At 45.3% G+C, this 22091-nt stretch overlaps 2 protein-coding genes across 2 annotated transcripts in view; one reads left to right on the top strand and one right to left on the bottom strand.

The window, feature by feature from the left end:
* Nucleotides 1-22091, bottom strand: part of LOC126568516 (transmembrane protein 222) — a 482151-nt gene that overhangs the window by 364220 nt on the left and 95840 nt on the right. The gene's annotated exons all lie outside the window — the stretch shown is intronic.
* LOC126567851 (uncharacterized) lies at nt 9894-14374 on the top strand. The gene is made up of 3 exons (XM_050224171.1): nt 9894-9969; nt 11433-11730; nt 11794-14374. Exons 1-3 carry the CDS (start codon nt 9930-9932, stop codon nt 14372-14374), a joined length of 2919 nt encoding a protein of 972 aa, XP_050080128.1. The 5' UTR covers nt 9894-9929.

Below are 22091 nucleotides of genomic sequence, written 5' to 3'. Positions count from 1 at the left end.
GTTCGCGCGTCCTAGCTAGTACACGCGCGCGCGCTGCCTAAGGTGCTGATGCTCCGTTTCACCTGTCGGATTTTGGTGGCAATCGGGTCGTGCGTGGCAATTGTCACCGACGGAGTGTAATTAATTATCTAGTAAACTAAATCGGTAACGGATACGCTGAGCTAGAAAGAGGGACGGCCCGTCAACGTTCCGCTGCGTTGCGTTGTACATGCGGAGGAGTTGCAAATGGATCGAACGATTTTGTCGCAGGTTGGAACAGGTTGGTCCGCACGGCATATTTGATGGCTGGTGGACCAGTTTAGAAGAAACAGAAAAAAAGTGTGCTGCCGAAAATCCATCCATCCCCTCGATCCCGTCGACAGTTCCAGCGCCTCGCAATGCAACGGGGGTAGGCTCTTCTGTTGGCGATAGCCATCCTTAAGCCGCTTTTCGTGTATTTTGGTTAAACTGAGCCATTTGCTACGAATGATCGATTGGAGATATTAATCAGATAAAACGCGCGGTGATTTGGGGGGACTATATTCGCTTCCTTTTTTGACGAAACGCAACACATCAAGAATGTACCCATACGTCTTCGTCATCGATACTGCCAAAGCTGGTAAAAAGCTCGGTACGAAGTGGCACAGTGAAGTGGTTTTGCCATACTCTGGTTCCTTTCTGCAGTATCAATATTTGAAGAGTGAGTCAGCTTGTACGACGAAGCTGTCGAAATGGTAATTATAACAGGTACAGGAGGGTGGTAAAAGGCCAACCCTCGTTGAACCGGGTTGTCAAATCGGAAGTTGAAATATCTGAAGAGTGATGTTTCACAAACTATGGCATCCAAAGTGTTTGCAAGTTTTTTTTTCTTTTACGACTCCGAGACTCCGCACCGGTAATCCGACGCGCCTACGCAGCGCGAACTGCGTGCTCCAACAAACAAAGCTCCAGTGAAAAAGTTCGTAAAGTTACTCTACTTTTAACGATGCTCATTATACGCCATGACTGGCGCGAAGCTAAACAATAGTGCCTGCGCCTTAAATAGTCACAAAAATCGTGTGACACTCTTGAAAACTACTTCGTCCGCTTCGTTAAGCCGATTCGTTTTAGGGCTCGGCGAGGGGAAAATAAACCGGTGGACGGTGTACAAATATTGATTCCGTAAAGCTGTGGAGGATTTGTTTGGTTTTGATTTGAGCGTGACTTCGAAGTGGCACTTCGAGGAGCCATTCCATGCTTTTGGGTATGTGTTTTTTTTTTTTGGAAAGCTATCCCGATCCGGACCGAACTGGGTAGTAGCAATATCTTAAGCAGACCGGGAAGATAGATACCTTCGGGCTGAAGGATAGGCTACCGCGAAGAAAGCGGAACCGGCCTCGGACAAAAATGCAGATGAAAATGGACATAATACACGACACACTCCAGTTTGCGCACCAAGCAACGCACTGGATGCTGGGGGAGGCGCAATTTTAAACACCAACGCAACGTTTACGTCTCGCGTAAGTGGTGGTCGGGCGCAGGTCGTGTGCTGTTGTCATCAAGGCACCGGGCGTGTATGCCCCATTAGCTATGCATGTATTCTGAAGCTACGCGAGTGCGCCTCGCCGTTGGTTCGATCGGTTCGGAACGATCGACGCGGCATTTTCTTCCTGCTCCAGCAGCAGCCCACAGCAGTGCGCCTGGGCCGCGCACGTTGGTCGGAACCCGTAATATCTTCATTTGTTTAGAAGCGGTGCTCGCGAGCGGTCGTGTATGCTGCCGTGTCCGGTGTGACGGAGATGTGAATCTGTGTGGCCTATCGGTCGTGATAAAGAAGTGGGTGATGATAGTGTTCCCACCAGTGTGAGCTAGGAAACGATGAGATATGTAACTGACCTATCGAACAAAGATCAACTCGTTTGTGTCGTTGCCTGAGAGGAGTTGTCATTTAAATTAATTATCATTCCGGTTGCAGTGGGACCGGGCAAAGTCACCCGTTCGCTGGTGATCTCATGAAGCTAAAACGACTTTTAATTTCTACTCCATACGCCTTCATCTTGTGAGACGTTTTGCTGTTGTGCTGTGGTGCTGTGCCATTAAACTATTCTCACCACTGTACAGAGCACTCAGAGAACGAAAGTGTCACATGGTGGCAGTGTTCTGAGTGGATTATTGCTGTGTTATGAATGAATTTATCTTACGTCACGGCGATCGGTGCTGTCTGTCTGTGTGTAGCGCATGGTGATGATAATAAAAGCAGGCCTTGCTGTAACTGTGTGCCACTGGAATTAAGGAAGAATAATCGACGCATTCTTCTCCGTGCCGTTGGCAACGGAAGTGACCGGCCATTTCGGTGTAAAGAAAAAGGTGTGACTCAACGAAGCTGTGAAGTGATAGTGATTCAAACCGGAGCAAGAAGCGTTTTTGGTTGCTATGGCAAATCGTCTCAACTCGGGCGAGCTGTTGTGACACGGTTGCGTGTCACAGTGTGGTTATGTATCATTTGTGCCACAAGGTTACATTCAAGCCGGAATTTGTTAGTGATTCATATCGGTTCAGCAGCTACTGGAGGTGATTGAGGAAATTAACGAACATCATTCAGCAGCCTCATAATGGATTTGTATAAGGTTGGTCAGTAGTTGATAATTACGTCGGAATGTAAACAGATCAAGGTCTGTGTAATGAATTCGTTAGGTGATTGTTTATGTTATCCTTATTGAGATCTTGAAATATTACAGGTTAAGCTATTTGTGATGTAGGAAACATAAGAAGGAAAATATTTGAAGTGTTTGTTAGCAATAACTATAGAGGCTGGAACTCATACAAGTGTTATTTGTATGGTTTAGTTTGTGAATCTTTGGTGTAAAACCAGTGGCGAATTTAGACCCTTGGAGAACCAAAGTTAAACCCGCCACTGTGTATGTGAATTTTAGTAATTATTTACATGATGCCTTCAACAGCATTGCTTTTTTATAGGTAAAGTCGTATACATCTTTATGGATTTAATCAACAATTTTGTCTACTCAAGATGTTGAGGCATTTCTTTACTAATCAACTTTTCATCGCTGGTAATTGATGGTAATTTATATTATTGATATTTTGAGCACTTTAGCAACTCAAGAAAGACCTCTGATAAGAAAAATCAGCTACCGATTTAATGTTGAAATTGTTAAGAATTATTTTCAAAAATTTTCGGCCATAAAATGACGTTATCTGTAGGGCTTATCGATGAAGTGGTCCTACACAGGTGTCATTGACCAATTAAGTTGATAGTAAGTGATTTGTGATAGTGCTTGTAGTAGGCATTTCTAAATAAAGTACATTGATACAGGGTTTTGATCTATTTTTATTAGAATTCTACTATATCTGAGGGGAAATTGGTTCAAATTTCTTATACGATGGTGATGATACGGTCTGCTGATGTAAACAAGGCATTTTTTCATTTTGCTAGTGTAAAAGAAGAGCAGGAAACGTTCAGGAGAAATTCCACTATATCATTGTAATTTTACTCTAATTAAATGTAAGATTCCACTGTATAATTGTAAAGATGCCCAAGAGGCTTTTAATATTGCCACTAACTATTTTAAAAGTTCTGAACTCCCACTAAATTATTTGAGTGATTCAAAAGCTCCGTTGCGTGGATTGAAAACCTGTTACGCTCCTTAAATTCCAAAAGCTAGACTCCACCATTAAAGCACCTGCAACTCGTAATAACGATATTTCTTATGCTTCTTTGTTTAAAGGCCTACTAGGATCACTTACTGAGCCCGGCCTGGTGGTATAGGCGACAGCGGCGCCGGTCTTCAAACGGCAGGAACGGGGCTCAAATCCCATCCGGACCGTCCCCCCGTAGTGAGGACTGACTAACCAACTACGTGGTATCGGCAGTCTAGAAAGCCATTTCGATGGCCGGCATGACCTGAGAGGTCGTTAAGCCAAGAAGAAAAATGGTCACTTACTAGACGGATACCACGTAGCTAGATAGAAAGGGGGGCCCTTACGATGAAACGGTCCGAATGGGATTTGAGCCCCAATTCTGTCTATGAAGTTCTATAACGCTACGTTGATAACGTTATTTTCTGAGGTGCAATTTCTAGCACGGCTGTAAACCGATCGAACTGATCGAGGAACGCTGATGTACAACCTTTTTTAAAACGATTTATTTGGATTACAACCATTAACGTCCATTCGACGAGAGTATCCTTTTGGGAGCGTCTCGTATGGTACGCAATTTAATGTGATATACTCCCATTTACTAAACAAATGGCCGGCAAGTGATTACATCAATCGAACAGTCCCATAGTTTTTTAATGAAAACAAAGGTGATGTTCATTTGCCATAACGGGGAAGGTAACGCTTAGACGAATAAATTTAGCACACACCCAAGTTCGGACCACAAAGCGACAAAAAATAAATTAAAATAGATAAAACCATATTGTCACCGCGTGGTGCGTGTTGCGCAATGCGTCATCGATTTAATAATCTGTGTAGGATATCTCCTACCAAAATATGTTACGTTTGATTGGCAATATTGAATCGTAAAATCGTTTACAAATTCGGCATTTTGCATTGGGCTGGTGTTTGATGCTTTGTAGCGCGGGGTCTGCTCAATTTTGTTGTTTTTTTTTTTCGGTTCGTTTTTTCACCAAATTCTGCGCGGGTGGATTTTAGTTTCTGATCGTGGAAGAAGCAAAAGCTACAACGCTACAACTATACAGCCACAGCCACATATTCATCAATGAAAAGTGGTAAATGAGAGAAGGGGGAAAAAAACATGCTAATTCTGATGTTTCATGTCCCCAATGTCTACACATCCTCTTGGCGAACATCTTACTTCAGCGGTAGTGGACCCGTTCGCCGTAGTCTCGGTGCCAAAATCGTATGGAAATGTTTAGCCATATTTACGGCCGATCAGCCCGCATATGCACCCGCGCCTGCCGATCGTTTCTGGAATGGAATCGATTTTCGAATCTTTTGGACGCGCTCGCGAATCGACCGTTATTACACGGCTCACGACTGTAAACAGCCATCACACCCATCAGCGTAAGCCTGAAAAATGACGACTGGCTCAATGGGGCACAGGCTTAGGCGCGGGTCCTCCGGCACTCCAAAATCAATATTCGTCGAGACGAGCTTGTCAGTCAGCGATAAGTCTGGCCCGAGCATATGCGCGGCCTATCTTGCTTACCCTTTGCCCGTTCGTGTGCGACTTCCAGAGCAGTTGAGGGAGCTTAGGTGAGCGTTTGTATCTTCATTGCTGGATTCGGATAAGCTACAGCGCTTAAGCGACAAAAAAAGACCTATCGAGTGCACTCGTAACAACCAGACAGTGGAATTCTACGCCATTTCAACGCCCTGCTTGAGTGTTATTCGAAAACAATCTCTTGCGAACAAGTGCCACCATCAAGCGGCTCCCGCGTCCTCCATGCAACTTCACCAAGCGCACGAACTGGGTGCTAAATAAACACCCAAACCCGTGGTGTGGCAGTGTCGCCTAATTTTTTTGTCACTTTGCAGCATGGATCCGCATCCTACGGAGGAACAGGCAAGGCGAGAGTGTTTGTGTGTCGTTCAATATTCATAGAGAGCCAAAACCATTTAATACCTTTTCGGGCCGAAGTCACACGGCGTCGTAATAAACATTAGAGAAGGCGAGAGAGAGAGAGAGAGAGAGAGAGAGAGAGCGCGGGAAAGGTGAGCAGTTTTTATGTGCCTACCTGTGTGGGTGGATGTTGAATTGGCCGCCCAACTTCACCCGGTCCCAATCCCACAACTTCTGCGCACAGTGTAGTTGGTCTGGTCTTACGGTTTGGGGATGGAAATACTTTCAAATTTAGAAGCGAACAGGTTCGAGGATGGAGGACTTTGGGCCGTTTGACGATTTTTGGTCTTATCTATTATGACTGACATCGACAAACTGCAAGTCAGAGGGAGGGAGAGAGAGAGAGAGAGAGAGAGAGAGAGAGAGGGAGAGGTGGTGACGAGGGGGAGGGGGTTTCAGTTTGATTTTTAATGGACACTGAACGACAACAACGATCATCATCACTCCCATCGCAAAGACCTGATCCTGCCTGATCGGCAGGGAATTGCGGGTGTTGAGCAGCAAGTTGAACCGAGTCCCACGGCCTCTGCCCTCCATAACCATTCACGTATTCCATTCCGACAAAAGGCAGCCAAGGTGTGGCTTTATGGAGCCGGCCCAGGTAAGGTATTGGGACGGAACAGCATCCACGGAACAAATCGACATAAAACTCACCAAAACACGACGCTAGACCTGACCAGTTGACTATGCGGGAAACGCATTGATTAGCTCATTACCGTGGCGTAAGTAGGCGAACGGACGTTTTCGGACCGCCTTCTGCGTCTTCTCGATCGGCGCTAATCAATAGTGTGTGACAGAAAAATTGACAGCGACAGGAAATGGTTCGTGTTTCCCCCCCGGTGTATCACATGATTCACACCGATACCGAAATTGTGCGCATTGTGACATTTACGGGTCACAAAAAAACAACAGTTTTACAGACCCATACCCCGACGTGCTTGTTGCACGGTACCGAACGCCCACCTGAACTGGCTGCAATCATCTGTTTGCATATGGCGCAATTCTGGTGAGGAACTCTCACGACGCGTGTACCTGTCGCGTACTTCACATGACGGATCGTTCGGTTTCACTGGCGTCGATTTCGTTTAGTTTATTTTTTTTATGGCGCTAGACCTGGTTTGCGAGCTGGCGCTATAGGTTCGCATCCGTCAGGATCCGTGGGAGAACACTCGTAAAAGAAGTGTTATAAAAGGGTTTTGTTTAAATTGCGGAAATGCGGTCACCGGGGGAAGGGGTCTGAGTGGGATATGAAACCGTGGATTATGGACCAATTCATTCGGAGCTTTCAGGGTTACTAAAGGTGTTGGTGCAATTTGTGTATGTCACTCAGAAGGGGGAGGAGAACGCTGTTGAATATAGTTGATTTTAATGTATACGATCGCTGTCCTACTATTGTGATTGTTGTTTATTGTAGTAGCGTAACGTCTCAATTTACGCAATGTTTGATTGGTTGGTAATACTGTCTAAATGGCTAGAGATACTCATTTTGAGAAGGGGTGGTTCTGTGGTCCTGTATTTTTGAACTGTAAAAACAGGCTTATGAGTCTATTTCGATGGATACGTTGTCCATGCCACGAGACTTTGATCAATAACATGCTGTGGAGGATCTTCATCGGTCGCTGCGCCAAATGGCGATTAGAAGTTCTCATAGACAGAAGTTTGAATTGCAGTCACACAGAACACACTGAAAATTGCTACCTTTGAGAGTGACAAATTTAGACTTTGCTTACTTACTCCTTAGATACATTAACTTTATCCAAAGGCTAAGGAAATTTTATTGACTGCATTGAAGAGGATAACGTTGAAAAAAAAAAATTCAGGTCACGAGCGTAAACAAACATGGATGACTCAGACCAAAAAGTTGCAGATATTACAGACATTGCTTGGTTGTAATACCATGTTGTAGAAGAAAAAGTTGTGTGGAAGCGATGACTAACTTTGTGATCTGTACTGAGACCTCAATATTCTAGAGCTTATTCGAATCACCATCGTATTGGGGTGTTCAAACCGTAGTACAAAACCAGTCCTCCATACGCAGGGCAATATTAAATAAAGAAAGTTAGAAATTTGCTGGCCAAGAACTCTCGGGGATTGTAAATTGAGATAGAGTGACGATTTTTGGAAGGCAGGCTAGCCTTTATCCTATTGAGATTTCTCTTGGCTTACGAGACAAACGTATGTATATCACGTCGTTGAACAGTCAGTCCTGACTACGGCAAAACGGTCTAGATTAAATTTGAACTCCGGTTCTGCCGTGTGAAGACCGGCGCTGCTGTACACCACCACCGCACTGGCCTTTCGTACTTGACTTAGAGCAGCTTAATGGAGGCAGACCAAGATTGAGTAGAAGATATAATTTCCCATCTTACCACAATCCCAACAACACCGCAAACGTCAGAATTAGTTTACTAAATTCAACAAATTAGCAATTATAATTGAATTTCAAAGCACAAGGAAAACCAAACATACCACATCTCGGGTGATATATAGGCATTTGAAAAATGTAACACCCATCAAAATATATTGCTATCCACGTATGTGCTGTTCCCCGTCTGTTTCGAAACACATGTTTCTCCGATCGTTTTGCCATCCATTCGCCCCGAAAAATAACCCCCCCGTTTGGGATCGCCGCCGGGTGGCTTTGAGGGGTGAGTGATCGCTCGATTAGATTATGTTTACATGATGAATCACATCCACGCTGGGCCGGGCCCCACTTTTGGCAAGACCCGTAAGCTTCGTAATGCAATGCTCTCAAATGGACTAATTTTAGTACGTGAGAATTGACACCCCGATCGTTCCGAGGTTACTCGACAATCTTACGCGCTCGCTTGTGAGATTATTGTGAAGATGGGGAGAAACTATAGAGACTGAGGCGAAGAACACAGTGTAATCTCAACTGAAATCGGATACTGTAGACAGAGAGCAGTGAGAGGTGAGAGAAGGGAGCAGCCCATGTCGTGTGATAAGTTCTGACGAAGTCCATATATGGGCAAATGGCGCAAATGGAAGTCAAGAACCGATTTACAGCCAATCACTACACCGGTGATCGGTATTTCTTGGCTCATAAAGAATTTGACTGTCAATATCCTTTGTATTCCTCTGGGACATAATAAAAAGTGAAGCTTGTTGTTCAATTTTGTAACTTGATACGCTCAGTGATCGCTCTTCATGCAGCCAGACAACAGATGCAATGCGATACATCCTGCCCACGGCTACAAGCAAATCTAATTCAAGTACTTTGACACCTCGAAACGGATCCGACAGGCAGCGGGTGTCTCTAGTGTCTCGATCCACCCGATCGCGGGTCACCCGGTCGATCAGTGTTGCAACATTGTAGCGTACTGTTGCGATGCAATTGAGTCCCATCCCCCCAGCGTTCGAGGCAGAAAATTGTCCTCCGATCATCGACACGAACAACAACGCAACGAACATTTCCTTTTACGGACCTAGAGACGACGACTCTGCTCTCTACTCGTAGCCGTGGAAACTCAAAACAAAATCCGTCTGGCCGTAGAATGTAGGTCGAGAGAACGTTGTCGGGAAATTGTGCTCCTCGGGGCGTTGAGGTTTTTCCACCGGTTTTTCCTTCTCTCGGCACCCATCCGGGCGTGCTGCATAAGGGATTAATGGGGAGAGACCCTTTGCGCCATATGAATGAAAAGAAAATTTGTTTCGGGAAATGGACCGCGATCGCGCCGAGCAACGTAGCCGTCATGTGCTCCTGCGCAGATCGGGATTGCGCATTCTAGCCAAATATTAACCACCGTCTCAGCGTACGCAGCATAGGTACGGTGCGGGAAAACTACGGATCGTTGAATATGGGAGAGAGAGAGAGAGAGAAAATAGAGAGAGAGAGAGCGAGAGAGAAGGCTATGTGTGGGGTGGAAGGCTCGCATGTTTTCGCTGGTCGCCTGGTAGCCGTTTGGTGTGTTACCAATTTCTGCTATTATTATTTTGATCCCTTTCCGGCCTATCGTCGATCGCCGATCGCGTGTACGGGTCGGGTCGGGGATGAGATTTTCAGCTCAATCTAGTCATGTTCCGTGCGCTGCCGTCTTGAGACGTGCAGGTCGTCAGGGGTGTTTTGGTGCGTGCGCGAGATTTTCTTCTTACTCAATTTCGGGTTCGGATCGTGCCTCGATCGGCACTCGATTACGGCTTCGGACACGCAGCTCAGTAATACCATATAAGGAAGCAAGTGATTGTGCTTGAGTGTGGAGGTTTTTTTTTTTTTGTATGAATGTGGACGTTGTTTATCAGCCGCGTATTGGCTTTTAGTTGAGAGCGAGTGAAAATACTGTTTCCTTCGTGCTTCTCCTGCTCAAGCGTCGCGAAAATTGAATGAACAGTTACAGGCAACGGCAGCTATATGATCATATCGGAAATGCTACCAGAACTGCTGTTTTCGGGTAAACACCGATTTATCTCGCATGTTCCTGCTTCCCCAGAAAAACAATATTAGCTAAATTTAGCATCAACCAGACCAGAATGGCCCACAATAACCGGTGGGCCCATTAAACATCGCCATGCGAATGTGCCAAAGCCGGACAGACAGGGTGATGTTGATCTGCCACAAATGATGTAGAATTAAGAAGGCTGCACGGGTTTCCGTGCATAAAACCATCGAAACACGACAAAACTACAAACGCGGGTTTTACCGCAGAACCAACGCGAGAGCGCGGCTATGTTGTCGAAAACCCGGGGTGCCGGGAGTGATGATATGCAACCACTTTGCAACCAGACGATCCTCCCCACACTGTACAGCAGAACACCGAGAGTGTGAATGCCGAATGTGTGTGTGTGTGTGTTCAGGAAAAAGCTGAATATAGAATTCCGAACCGAGAAATCCATTTTTTGCGTGAAGGGACATTTTTTAAATTTCTTCTACCAAAACGGTCCCGGTCTTAGCGGGAGTGCTGGGGGTTTTTTTCGCTCGTGTTTGGCCCGTAATTCGGGGTAATTCTTTACGACGCGCGGTACACGACATTGCGTAGCGTGCCAAGATTTTGGGTACATAGATCGTGCGATCGTACTTTCTGCGATTATTTTGTACTATCTGCGAACTTTTTTTCCCCCGGGCTAGATATCTCCCGGTCTGTATCAGGGATATCTTGACATGAGCAGAGATTAGTTTTGTAAGGTGTTTGAAGTTATTTATTTTTGATTTAAAGTACAAGTCTCTTGGAGGATGTATGGTCGAAGATGCAGTTGAACTAAGCACTTCGATCTTCTTAAGCTGAGCCTCACCGTTCCAGTCACAAGAACACTCTTTGTGACTCCCATGGAAACCACTCAAAAATCAACACGTGTTCCTGCTGACATCGGAGCCAGATATTTCTAAATTAGTACCATTTTCCATCGTGCGTTCCATTTTCCTTCTTCCCCCAAAAAAAAAAACCTTCCAACGAAGGCAAAGATCGCTCGGTGGAGTGGAGATTGTAAAAATTTATCACAATATGGAAATTCGTTGTGCGTACCGCGGTGCCAGCAGCAGTGGCCGCACGGTGGCAGTAGTTATTTTGGTCCCAGTGAATCAGATGTGCGCTCCAAACGCGGTCCGGGTCGCATGGACAACCAATGTGCATGAGGTGGCGCTCACGATGAAAATGAGCGCAGTTTTTTCCCGACTGCACGAACGAGCGGCTTATGCTGCTTCGCATATTTATTGCTCCGGTGGACCTATTTTTGTACTATTAAGAATATTTTGTTGTTGGTGTGGATTTGGTCAGGAAATACCAATCAAGGTTTATTCAAAAGCAGTGTGGAGTATTTTTATTGTTTGTGTTAAATTTCCAGATACTTATTTTTTAGGTTTCTTTCAAGAGATTTTAATAGATTTCCGGTTTTCATCTTTCTTTTTACTCAAAACTAGTTGGAGGTGGCATGCAAGACTTCTCGAAGGATGATCTAGGATTGCTGGGTTCTAGTGGCGTCAGTCACGAAAAAGACACTCTCGTACATACGCACGCACAGCACGATCATCACAACGCCGTTCACCAGAGTCATTTGAGTTCAACCGGAAGCGGACACTCGGTGGGCCTTGTAGTGGATGAGATTAAGCTAACGCACATACCGGATCTACTGGAACCGGGCGATGGTGGCAAGTTGGAAGAATCAGATCGTGACTTATATCCCTGGCATACTGGAGCTACCATTGGGAGTAGGTTTCTGTAAGTACAAGTAATGTAGATAAACGTCTCCCGGTACTAATAGGACACTTTTTCCTCTTCTAGGCGCAGTTCAGATGATCCGTTGATCTCCGGTGGTACCAACGATAATCCGCACGATAATGAGCTTAGTGTGCCCACGGTCAGCCAGTCTATGTGTCCGTCGCCAATCACACCACCACCACCAGCCAAACATCGTCACCCGAGCGTCATCCTATCACCGGTCGACCTGCCGGACGCGACCCTCTCACCCTTACCGACACCACCGAAGGTCGTCGGCCCGAAGGAGCAACCGCAAAAGCGCACCAACGGTGCTCCTAGGGCGCGCCGAAAGGGACCGCTCAAGCTGCGGTTCCACCACCAGGCACTGCCCCAGGAATATCTCGACCACTATGAGGCAACGCAAAACAATCTGCAAACCAAGAGGGATAATCCAGTGCCTGCATCGTCCAATCAATCGAAACCATCGTCACAGCGGCAGCTGGCGAAAGCAAACCACACCACGGCACACACATCAAGGAAGGGAATGATGGAACGGCAAGCCGCCCTAGAGCGTGAGGAACGTACGAACGAATCGGTACGGAGCTGGCTGCAGAAGATACTGGAGCTGCAAAAGGAAGGTGTGTCAATGGCACCGCTCAAGGAAGAGATAGTGCCACCGTCCCAGACCTCGCCGTGCAGTGTGGTGAGCGATGGTGCCACCAGCAATCAGAACGGTGTGCAGCAGAAAAGGATCGTAAGCTACACGGATCTACCGTACATGGGGGAAATAACGCTCGAGAACTCGAAACCGAGACGTGGAAGAAAGCCAAAAAAGGCCGATATTTGTCACTTGATCTACAAGAACTATGGCACCATTCTCCCGGGCACTCCTAGCCGAGAGCTTGGGCTGGAGAAAGGGATGCTACCGAAGGGATGTTCAAAGTCTGTCGCTAGCCTCCTCGAGCGACGTCTCACGTCGTCCGATGAGAGGAAACAGTTGTGTGTTGGGGACAGCAAACCACTAGACGCATTGGAACTGGTTGCAAGCAAAGGACGACGGAAAGAGGAACCCTTAAATCTGTGTGTCCGTGATTCGGGTGGCAATGTCCTACCGGCGCCCGGTGGAGAAACGTTTAGTGTTTCTAGCTCCGAAGAAGATCCCGATGAGGTGTTTGCATCGTCGTGTCCAACGCCCATAATTACTCCATCGGACATTTACACCGATCAAGCGCTGGCTGCCAACATGAAGCTCTCACTGCCAACTTTGCAATCATCAGCGGGAAGTACAACGGAGACACCGTCAACCGCTGAAACTCCACCCGGATGCACGTACTGGTCTTCCAGTGCGAATGGTCTATTTGCTCATCCAATATCGATGTACAAATCGGCATCCTCGGTCCCCTCTGGGGAAGTTCACAGTAAGCTTCCGGAAGATCACTTGAGTAGAGATAGTCGCCCGGTACCCCCTTCCTCGAGCGCATCGTCTCCTCCGAACTCTCCGGATGCTGCGAAGGCTAATCATCAGCTGCATCCTCTGCTTGTTCCGAAGCACATATCGCAGCTGATCAAGCACGATAAGCAATCGTCACCTACTAGCACCGGATCAGCAGCAGGACAGCGATCTCCCCCGGCACAGAAACGGAAACGATCGGCCATTTTTATCCCACCGGTCCCGGCAGAGAACAGTCCCAATCCGGCGACGGAGGTGAGCATCTGTAAGTTTAAGTTCACCGGCGGTGCCAAACCATGTCTGCAGGAGAAGAAGATACTGAGCGTTGATTCGGGTGGTAACTTCCGATACTACTCCGGCACGGGCGATAAATCGATGCGTGGCTATGAGTTTTTCCCGCGCGAAAGTCTTCAGCAGAGCAGCATCAATGCCACCAGCACTACGGGTGCTTTTTTGAATGCATCCGGTGAACGGATTGCCTGTGACCTTCCACCTCCTTCGCTCGGGTTAAGTAACGATCTGCTTCAAATACCGGAGTTCCCAACATCACCCCAACCGTGCGGATCACTGCCAGGAGATCCATCATCGCCGGTTCCATGCAATGGGAACCAACCGTACCGGATGAACGTGGCCAACAGTGCGGCCGATAGAAGGCGCCGGAAAACTCGTCGTGCAACGCAGCGTGAGTCGCTGGAAAAGACGTTCAAGGAAAAGGGATTCCTCATCCAAACGCAACAGCTCCAATCGGCCGAAGGTGCGACCTACTGTAAATTTAGACAATTACGCAAATTTACCCGCTATCTCTTCCGAAGCTGGAAAGACTATCTGCCCGGAGAGCTGCAGCAGCAGCAACAACAATCGCCGGAGCAACAGACACACCCGCTACCGGATGGAGAGCTTACTAACATGACACTGCCAGCTCGGGAGGATCACACGATCGACGAAGAGTCCTTGCTTGCTTCCTCAACCAGCAGCGCTCAGCGAATGGACACGGTGGAGGTTTGTGAGAATGGCAATTCACCGAATAGGGCACCATCGAGGACATATCATCGCTTACCAGGACGAAATCATGAGTCTTCTGCTAGCGTTACAGCGCAGCAGGTCGTCCATTCCGAAACGCTGGTGATCGATTCCACCTACCATCGACACGGAACTTCCTCACCGGTGGTCAACTATCGCCGTCATGCGGATGAAGCGAAAAGCGTTCTGCCTTAGATGTAGCGTCTGCTTAACATATCATCTTCTTCGTTTGTTACGAACAACCAAGACCAAAGAGTACTTTTATGCTAGGTTAAGTACTAGAGATAGCTGCATAAGTCTCAGCTTCGATAAAAAAACTGGAACCACTTTTATTTAAATTCTGCTTTTACTGCATATCCTTCTAATTTAATCACACAACAGACCGTGTGCGAATGCTTGCCACTTTCCGTTCGTACCAGTTCGGATGCAATCTAGTCTCTCTTATCGTTTGGATTAATATCGGCAAAGATGACCCTACAATAACTTAATACCTTGCCTTTCTCGACTGTTGGCTGAAATACGGCAAAGGAGGGTTTCAGCTTGTATTGTTGTTAATTTTCGTAGCTGAATAATACGGTTTTAGTAATGATTTTGTCTGGAATGTTTTATTTTATGATCGATCCACTTCGATCACGATGGAAAGGAAATCTTTTTTTTAAATAACTGAAAAAAAATAAAGTGATTGACAGAATTAATCAAACAACATGTTGTGTATTTGTTTATCTTTTTTTTTAATTTTCTTATCAGCATCTCTACCACGTTTTTTACCATTCTTGTTTAAGCTTCTGGCAGCAGCACGGTAAAGCCAAGAAAATGAAGCTTCTCATCGAAATAATTCAACATAAAATATTTTTTGGGTGTAAAGTTGACCAATTACTAACTTTTTCAATGAAAATGCGTGAAATTAATCCAAACGCTATTTACATTTAAAATTTAAAAATATTCGAGTCTAGTTTTCTCATGCACCATGCTTGCGTACAATACTTAATCGTACAAAAGCTTGTATACAAGCCTTTCGTACAGCTTACAGGTAGCTTAAACTGCGAAGCGAGTTGAGTGGTTTATGTCTTGAGAGCTAGCCGATGATGTTGTACTAAAATTTCAAATAATGTGATCATACGATTATTGCATGAATTTATGTAAACATTGTTTCTTGTAATACAAACTGCATTCACTTCTTTTCCACTTCTTCATTTTAATAACATAACAGTACATAGAGCTAGACGTAGAAAAATATTTATAGATGATCTGTTATTAGTACAAAGGTTCACACAGGCAAATTTGAGGTTAATTTTGCCATTTGTTTAAAAAAGAAACTAAGACTTTAAAGTCTTAATTTTGGAGGGCTTCGTAAGCTCTTGCAGCGTACAATTAATAATTTTATTGATAGGCAGCTGCAGCTTTCAATAACAATAGAAGAATGGTGCGTTCGGTACAGTTAGCTGGAGGCGCCCAGTACTTGAGAGAAGTAAGCTTTAAAAGTAACCTCAATATTATGCTCTAAACTGTGTATAGAAAGTCAAATGGTAACAGGAGCACTTGAAATATGTTTTATTATTTAATTAAATTACTTTAAGTAAAAAATTTCACCCTATTTTATTAACTAAATGTTTGCTTGGTATGAAAATATAAAAATTTAACCATTTTGAGTTACAAATTGATAACTTGAAAATATTTTTTATACTCAGAAATGAAATGTCTAATTCTAGAACGAAGGAGAGTTACGAAGGGACAAGTTTTCTTACGCATCTGTTGTGTGGTGGCCTACTGCTGCTCTGGTCTCTGGCGCGCTTGGAGTTCATCCACTGAAAATTCATCAAATTCCCGCTACATTCCTGGTAGACTACCGCCGATTATAGCGGTCTCTGTGCACTACTCGGGCCTGTAACACGCAGAGATCCTTTGTAACGAACCTTTTGGACAATCGGTTCGACTCGCCGGATTTACTCTCTGCACTTAGTGTTTACGTTCCGGTAAGAACTCTCCGAGGTAGGAAACTACTAGACGCTGAGGAACGCCGCATTCGCTTTTGGTTCCTCATTAATTTACGTGTTAGTTTATTCGTTTAATAATAAAATTCGAAATTATTAATAAATAAACAAATTGAGCTTCCCTCTTCTTTTTGATATAACGACCTTCTAAAGACATGCTGGCAGTTGGATAGTCAGTCCTCACTACGGGGACACGTGATTGGATGGGATTTGAACCCGGGCCTCACCACCGACAGTTTTATTGAGCAACAAAAGCTAAAAAGGTCCATGACTGGAGGATTTATATTCATCTGAAGAGTCATACTTGAAGCAATTATTCCTAACTGTCTGTTATTATCAAGTACAATGACGACGATGACTTGCTTATGGTCTCAAATTGTGTGTTTTTGAGTTACAATTCAATCAAGTTGTGCTTATTCATCCTAGCCTAGCTTTATATTAACTTCCAATAATGGATTGAAAAATTACAATGAATCTTACAACTTCCGAATAGAAATTATGATCATTCACGAGAAAAGCGTTACTTTACGTTACAGCATTCAATGCAATGCAAATAGCGCTGTGAACAAAGATGCAAATTACCATCACCTTCAATTTTCCTTATCCATCCATCTAATCCTTCGACTGATCGACACCGGTGATAATCTCGCATCTTGAATCTGGACAGCGTGTCCAAAGTGTGGCAGATCGATAAGGTAAGTAACGTGTTGTTTATCTTTCATTTCCATACTGACCACCCTCGGTACGGTAGCCGGCATCAAATGCCGTCCAAAATCCGATGTAAACATATGCAAATGAACTGCAGTGCTGTACTGTGCTGGTCATATTCACACGCGCAACAAAACCGCAGGCAGAATAGAAGCCCCTAAACATACCTAGAGCGGAGGAGGAACTGTACACACGCAACGGAACACAACCGTTGTTTCAAATATGGCCAGGATTTATTGTGTGCGAAGAGGAAAGCTCCGTGATCTCCCTCTCTCTCTCTCTCGTTTGGTATCGAGATCGGCGAGTGCAATTACACTTCGACTAAAGGATGTTGCAAGGTTAATCGAGGTTAGGCTCCCTCGAGGTGGTCAACTCCCGAACAACATCGCCCGCCCGACGCTTATCGTTTACCCGTGGCACATCGGACTTCGGGGGAGTCTCGGTGGAGTCACGCTTTTTGCGGTTCACGTTCCGGCGCAAGACATTTCAATTCAATGGAGTTTGCCTGTGGACCTGCGCTCGTTTGCGCGCGAAACAATTTTACCTATGCATGTCGATTTTAATGCCGACACTGGGTAGACACTTCTAGCACTTGACAAGCCGTTGGCGGGGTTTGAACAGCTAGAACAGCTAGGATTGTTGTCCACCAGCTTGAATCGTGGTGGTCGACGATTGGCGACTAATTCATCATATCGCTACAAATTGGGATTTGGCTAGGCGAGCGAAGTAGGGAAGAGGTGCGATGGACACGCTTGGAATTGGTAAATCATGAACCGTGCACTCTAGTTGCAGGGGGGGGGGGGTGGAAGAATAGGGCAGAAACAAAGCCAAAAAGACACCCTCGGCTCACGAACCACGAGCGGAGAAGAAAAACAGGACAGGAGAAGGAAAAAAAACGGTTCGAATGTAACGGCTTCTTCCTTCGCGCGCGCGCCATTTCCATGCGAAACGTTTGCGACTCATCAAGCGTGTATCTGGAGCGGAATCACGGTGCATCGGAATACATCAAAAGGAGGCCCGGCGTTAAGCTGAAGCGCGTTTTGGGCTTTCGGACACGCTACGCTTTGAAATGCAAAGGGCCGCCATCTTGAAAATCAAACCACTAGAACCGCAATTTCCAATGGTCATTCTCACACCACTCAAGTTCGTCAAGGTTTGTTTTTTTTTTCCGCTGTGATGTCTCCAGATGGTACGATCGATCGCGATGAAGTTGCTCAAATTGCCGCGGACGATCGGTAGGCACTTGGGGAGGCGGGATGAGGAATCGTATTTCAATATGGCGTCCCGGTCCGTGCCGAAAACCTGCTGCACGAAATCACCTTTCGTCATCGTGATCCCCGTGGTAAATTAATTAAAATAGCACAGTCTCCGGATCGAAGAATATATCGCCAGAATGATTGAGTAATCGTACTTCGGGGCGAAGTATATGTGAGGATGGTAAGGTGGAGAAGGTTTACAGGCTTGACAGGCGCGTGATGAGCAGCGCAGCGGTGATTTTGAATTTCGAGCACGATCCATTTGACTGGTTAAGTTGGAAGGAAGTGAACACGAAGCGATGAAAAAAATCACCCTAAAGAATGATCGAAGCGGAGAATCATGGTCCCTAAACAGAAGCTTTTGCCGGTCTAGAATTCGCTCCATCTGATCAATAGATAATGGCGGTGGGTATGCTCGATCGTGTAGAAAAAGCGTGCCAGTAGTATTGCATTGGTTTTTGTTGTGCGATGTAACCAAAGTGACCGTGGAACTGCTGTAGGCATTTAGGTTGGCAGGTTTTCCCATCGAAAACCTGAATGCGGTTGCTGACCAAGTGTTTGGCAAGGAAACTCACAAAACGCAGAACAAAACGAAGAAATGATCGACAAAGTGGTTGCAACCGCTTCAAATGCTCTTAATTGTCAAAGACCGATGGAATTCTTGACCTATAGCAGTCAGGTATTAAAATTAATTCATCTCTGCAAGTAGAAAAATAGTAATAATTCTCAAGGCTAATTCAATATTCGTAGATTACTACTGGAATTTACAAACAAACAATTATAATTGTTTCTGGAATATCTGGTGCATTGTTGACAAGAACGCCCTCTATCGAGCTTCAAGTGGTCCAATGTACTTAGCTAGTCATGGTCAAGCTAACGCTGAGCTGGGATTGATTCCAAGCTTTCTGTGACTTAACCATCTATTAGAGCAGATTTCTCAGAATAGTTTAGCTAACTCACTACTAATCTTTTGCGAGGCATCTTTCGCTCTCTACGAGCAGTAGGTTGAGTCTTGTATAATAGTCCAGAGAGCCTCAGTGAATCAGGAGAGCCTAAAATTGATCAAAAGGCTTCTTGGCATGGTTCTGTTCATGTATCTGTAGGATTCGGGAAGAGTTTTCACCATTTAAATGCTTTTAGTAATATTTGAGAAGTTGATCGTCATAAGGATAAGGCTGGACTCTATGACTATATTATTTTTAATAAACTCTTCTCGTTTTCTCAAACCCTAAGATACATTACTGCAATCTCTCTCATGTACCATTCCATCCATCCAAGGGGTTGCAGCACCCTAGCTTAAACTCGTGTGCCACAAGCAAGCTGCCAAGTAGATAAATTATTCCACTCGCAAAACATTTCCGCCCCGAATCTGTTGCACAAGTTGCATCGCGACCGCACGCCAGCACGACCCCGCGGCATGGTGCAATTGCCGACACGAACAACCCTGCCATCCGTCAGAACAAGCGTGTGCAAGCGGGGTCGACACACACAAATACAGAACGTTTCGGCTGGCCTGGTGTGGACAAGAATTTCGAAAGTACCGTCACTCGGCGCAGTTGTTCGGTCGGTTTGGTCGGGAAATCCGCTACGGTATCGTTCATCGGTGTGCGCGGGAAAAAATGTCCCCTCTCCGTTTTCCCGCCTTCCACGGCTCATACCGTTGGGTGGAAAACAATCGCTTCCATTTTATAACATACCCCAATTCACACGGATTTATTATTTTTTATTGCTACCGCGCGCGCCGACCAAACCGTATCGCTTTTCTTCTTGGTTGGGCCGATCGGCTTAAGATCTGCTTGCTCTTTCTCTCCTGCACCGTTTTAGACACGGCTTTCCACACCCGCTACTTGAGCGAATCGAGATCGCTCATTTTCCATAGGTTTTTCCTGCTCTAGCGTGGTTCTCTGTTCGGCGCTCTAGCACCAGCGGCCAGCAGTAAGAGCACGGCAAAAGCACAAGCACGGTGGAATGTGGTTCGCTTATCGTGTGGATGATTGAAGAACCGCTTGAGCTGTTTAGCCGCTGTTCGGGGGAGATTGTTTTCTCTCTTACTAAGCACCGTACCAAGGCAATGCATGTCCTCACATGTTAGAAAAAATATTTCATAGAAGTAGTGCCGGCGATTCAAGGTGTTGTAGACCGTTTATTAGAAAAAGATTCTGACCTGATGATGTAGTATATTAAATTAATATTTTGTTTGGAAATTTTATAGCAATAAAGTGCACCGATCATGGTACTGATCATGTGAATTAAGTGTATCTGTGACGCTTCTAATTTGCTCTCTTCCATGTATTAATCTTTGCCTACTAGATCTGCTCTAAAGATATGGTTGGTCTAAAGATATGTTTATCTATTATAATATTCTGTATTAATCAAATTTAATAGCATTTTTAGCAAAGCAATAGCAATAAAATAAGCGAGAAAGGACAGCTTAGACATTACACATAACTTATAAAAAAAAGCATATAAAAAGTGTGTACAAATTTCAATAAATAACACTAAAATACTCAAAGATTATTTTCCAAACACAGTACCAAAGCAAAGCCCCCAGCTATGACAGCTCCATGCGGTCTTTGTCTGAAATCTTCACAACTGAAGTCTTATGCCACCTGTTTCGTTACGTGCTGTGTCGGTTTCTTGCATTGCATGAACTAACTACAGGTCTCAACCACCAGTCCAGTGTTAGTGCTCCAAACCGGAAAGAAGCTATGAAATATGGAGCAAAGCAAAGTACTAATCGCGCAACTCCAGCGCCTGCAAAGTTGAGATTGCAAATAGGGTACTCATTTCGACATCTTCACCCTCGCACAAGCAAAAAGGGGGGTTCGATGGAGCCAGAGTTCAACACCTATGCTACTCCCTCTTGCGACAGCCACACACACACGGCAGCTAAGGTTTTGTTACTGCGCGAACGCTTCCCTTGTCTTAGACGTACGGCCCCACATTAGTCTACTTAACCTTACCGGTACGCTTGCATGCAGTACGTTGCAGAAGTATGCTAACGATATGGATACAGGTGAACTTCTTCTTGCCCCTATGACCATGGGGGTGATGTGTTTTTTTTTGCTCTCCATTACTTGCTTCTTTTCCGTGTCGGCTAAACTTATCATGCCACCTTAAAATGATGGATCGTTTCCACTTGTCCCGGCACAAACTGTTAGCCCATTTTTTTTCTGAGCAGTTTGCTGTCTTTTTGCACCACTCGTCACGAGATGGACACTTTCAATGGGTGCTTTTTGTGGATGTTTTGTATGGGTGTGCTAGTGAAAGGTGCTGCATATTTTGGTGCTGCTTATGGTCTAAAGTCAGCCAAGACAAGCAGGATTTCTGGTGAACTAGCTGGTAGTTTTTTGTAGTTTGAATATTTTTTCGTTATTTTTTAAATTGCAATACACGCAGGATTGAACCAACATATGACATTTAGCTGTACAAATCTTCACATCGCACCTCAACACGATTTATCAAAGCAATCCACTATCCTTTACAGAATCACCTGCTGTAAACCTTCAACCCACCCATATAAATGCGATAGCAAAATGCCATAATCGGACAAAAATCAAACAAACCTACAAATTCTTCCGCCGACCGATCGAAGATTAAACCATCCCGGGCGGGAATTCAAATAAAGCAAAATGCTCTCCCCCCGCCCCTCCGTTCCTTTCTCTCTCCTCACAGCTCCATCACCAAAAAAACCCATAACCTCAAAGTGGGCCGTAGTGGAAAACATTTATCAATGCAAAACGTCAGTATCGGTGCCGCCCTAGCGCGATGTTGGAAAGCGGACTCTGAAACTGATCTTCCACAGCCAACACACACACACACACACACAAAAGGAGGGGGGGGGAACATATCTTCGAAGCCCTTTTGGAAGCGGAGTTCGAACGGTTTTCGCACTTTTATGCATACATTTATGTCTTTGTTGGCACCTCCTTCTCGTGCGATAAAGGCCCGGGGCAC

Source organism: Anopheles maculipalpis, chromosome 2RL (assembly GCF_943734695.1).
Source record: "Anopheles maculipalpis chromosome 2RL, idAnoMacuDA_375_x, whole genome shotgun sequence".
NCBI classification, from domain to species: domain Eukaryota; kingdom Metazoa; phylum Arthropoda; class Insecta; order Diptera; family Culicidae; genus Anopheles; species Anopheles maculipalpis.
This window is presented reverse-complemented; position numbering and strand designations above follow the sequence as displayed.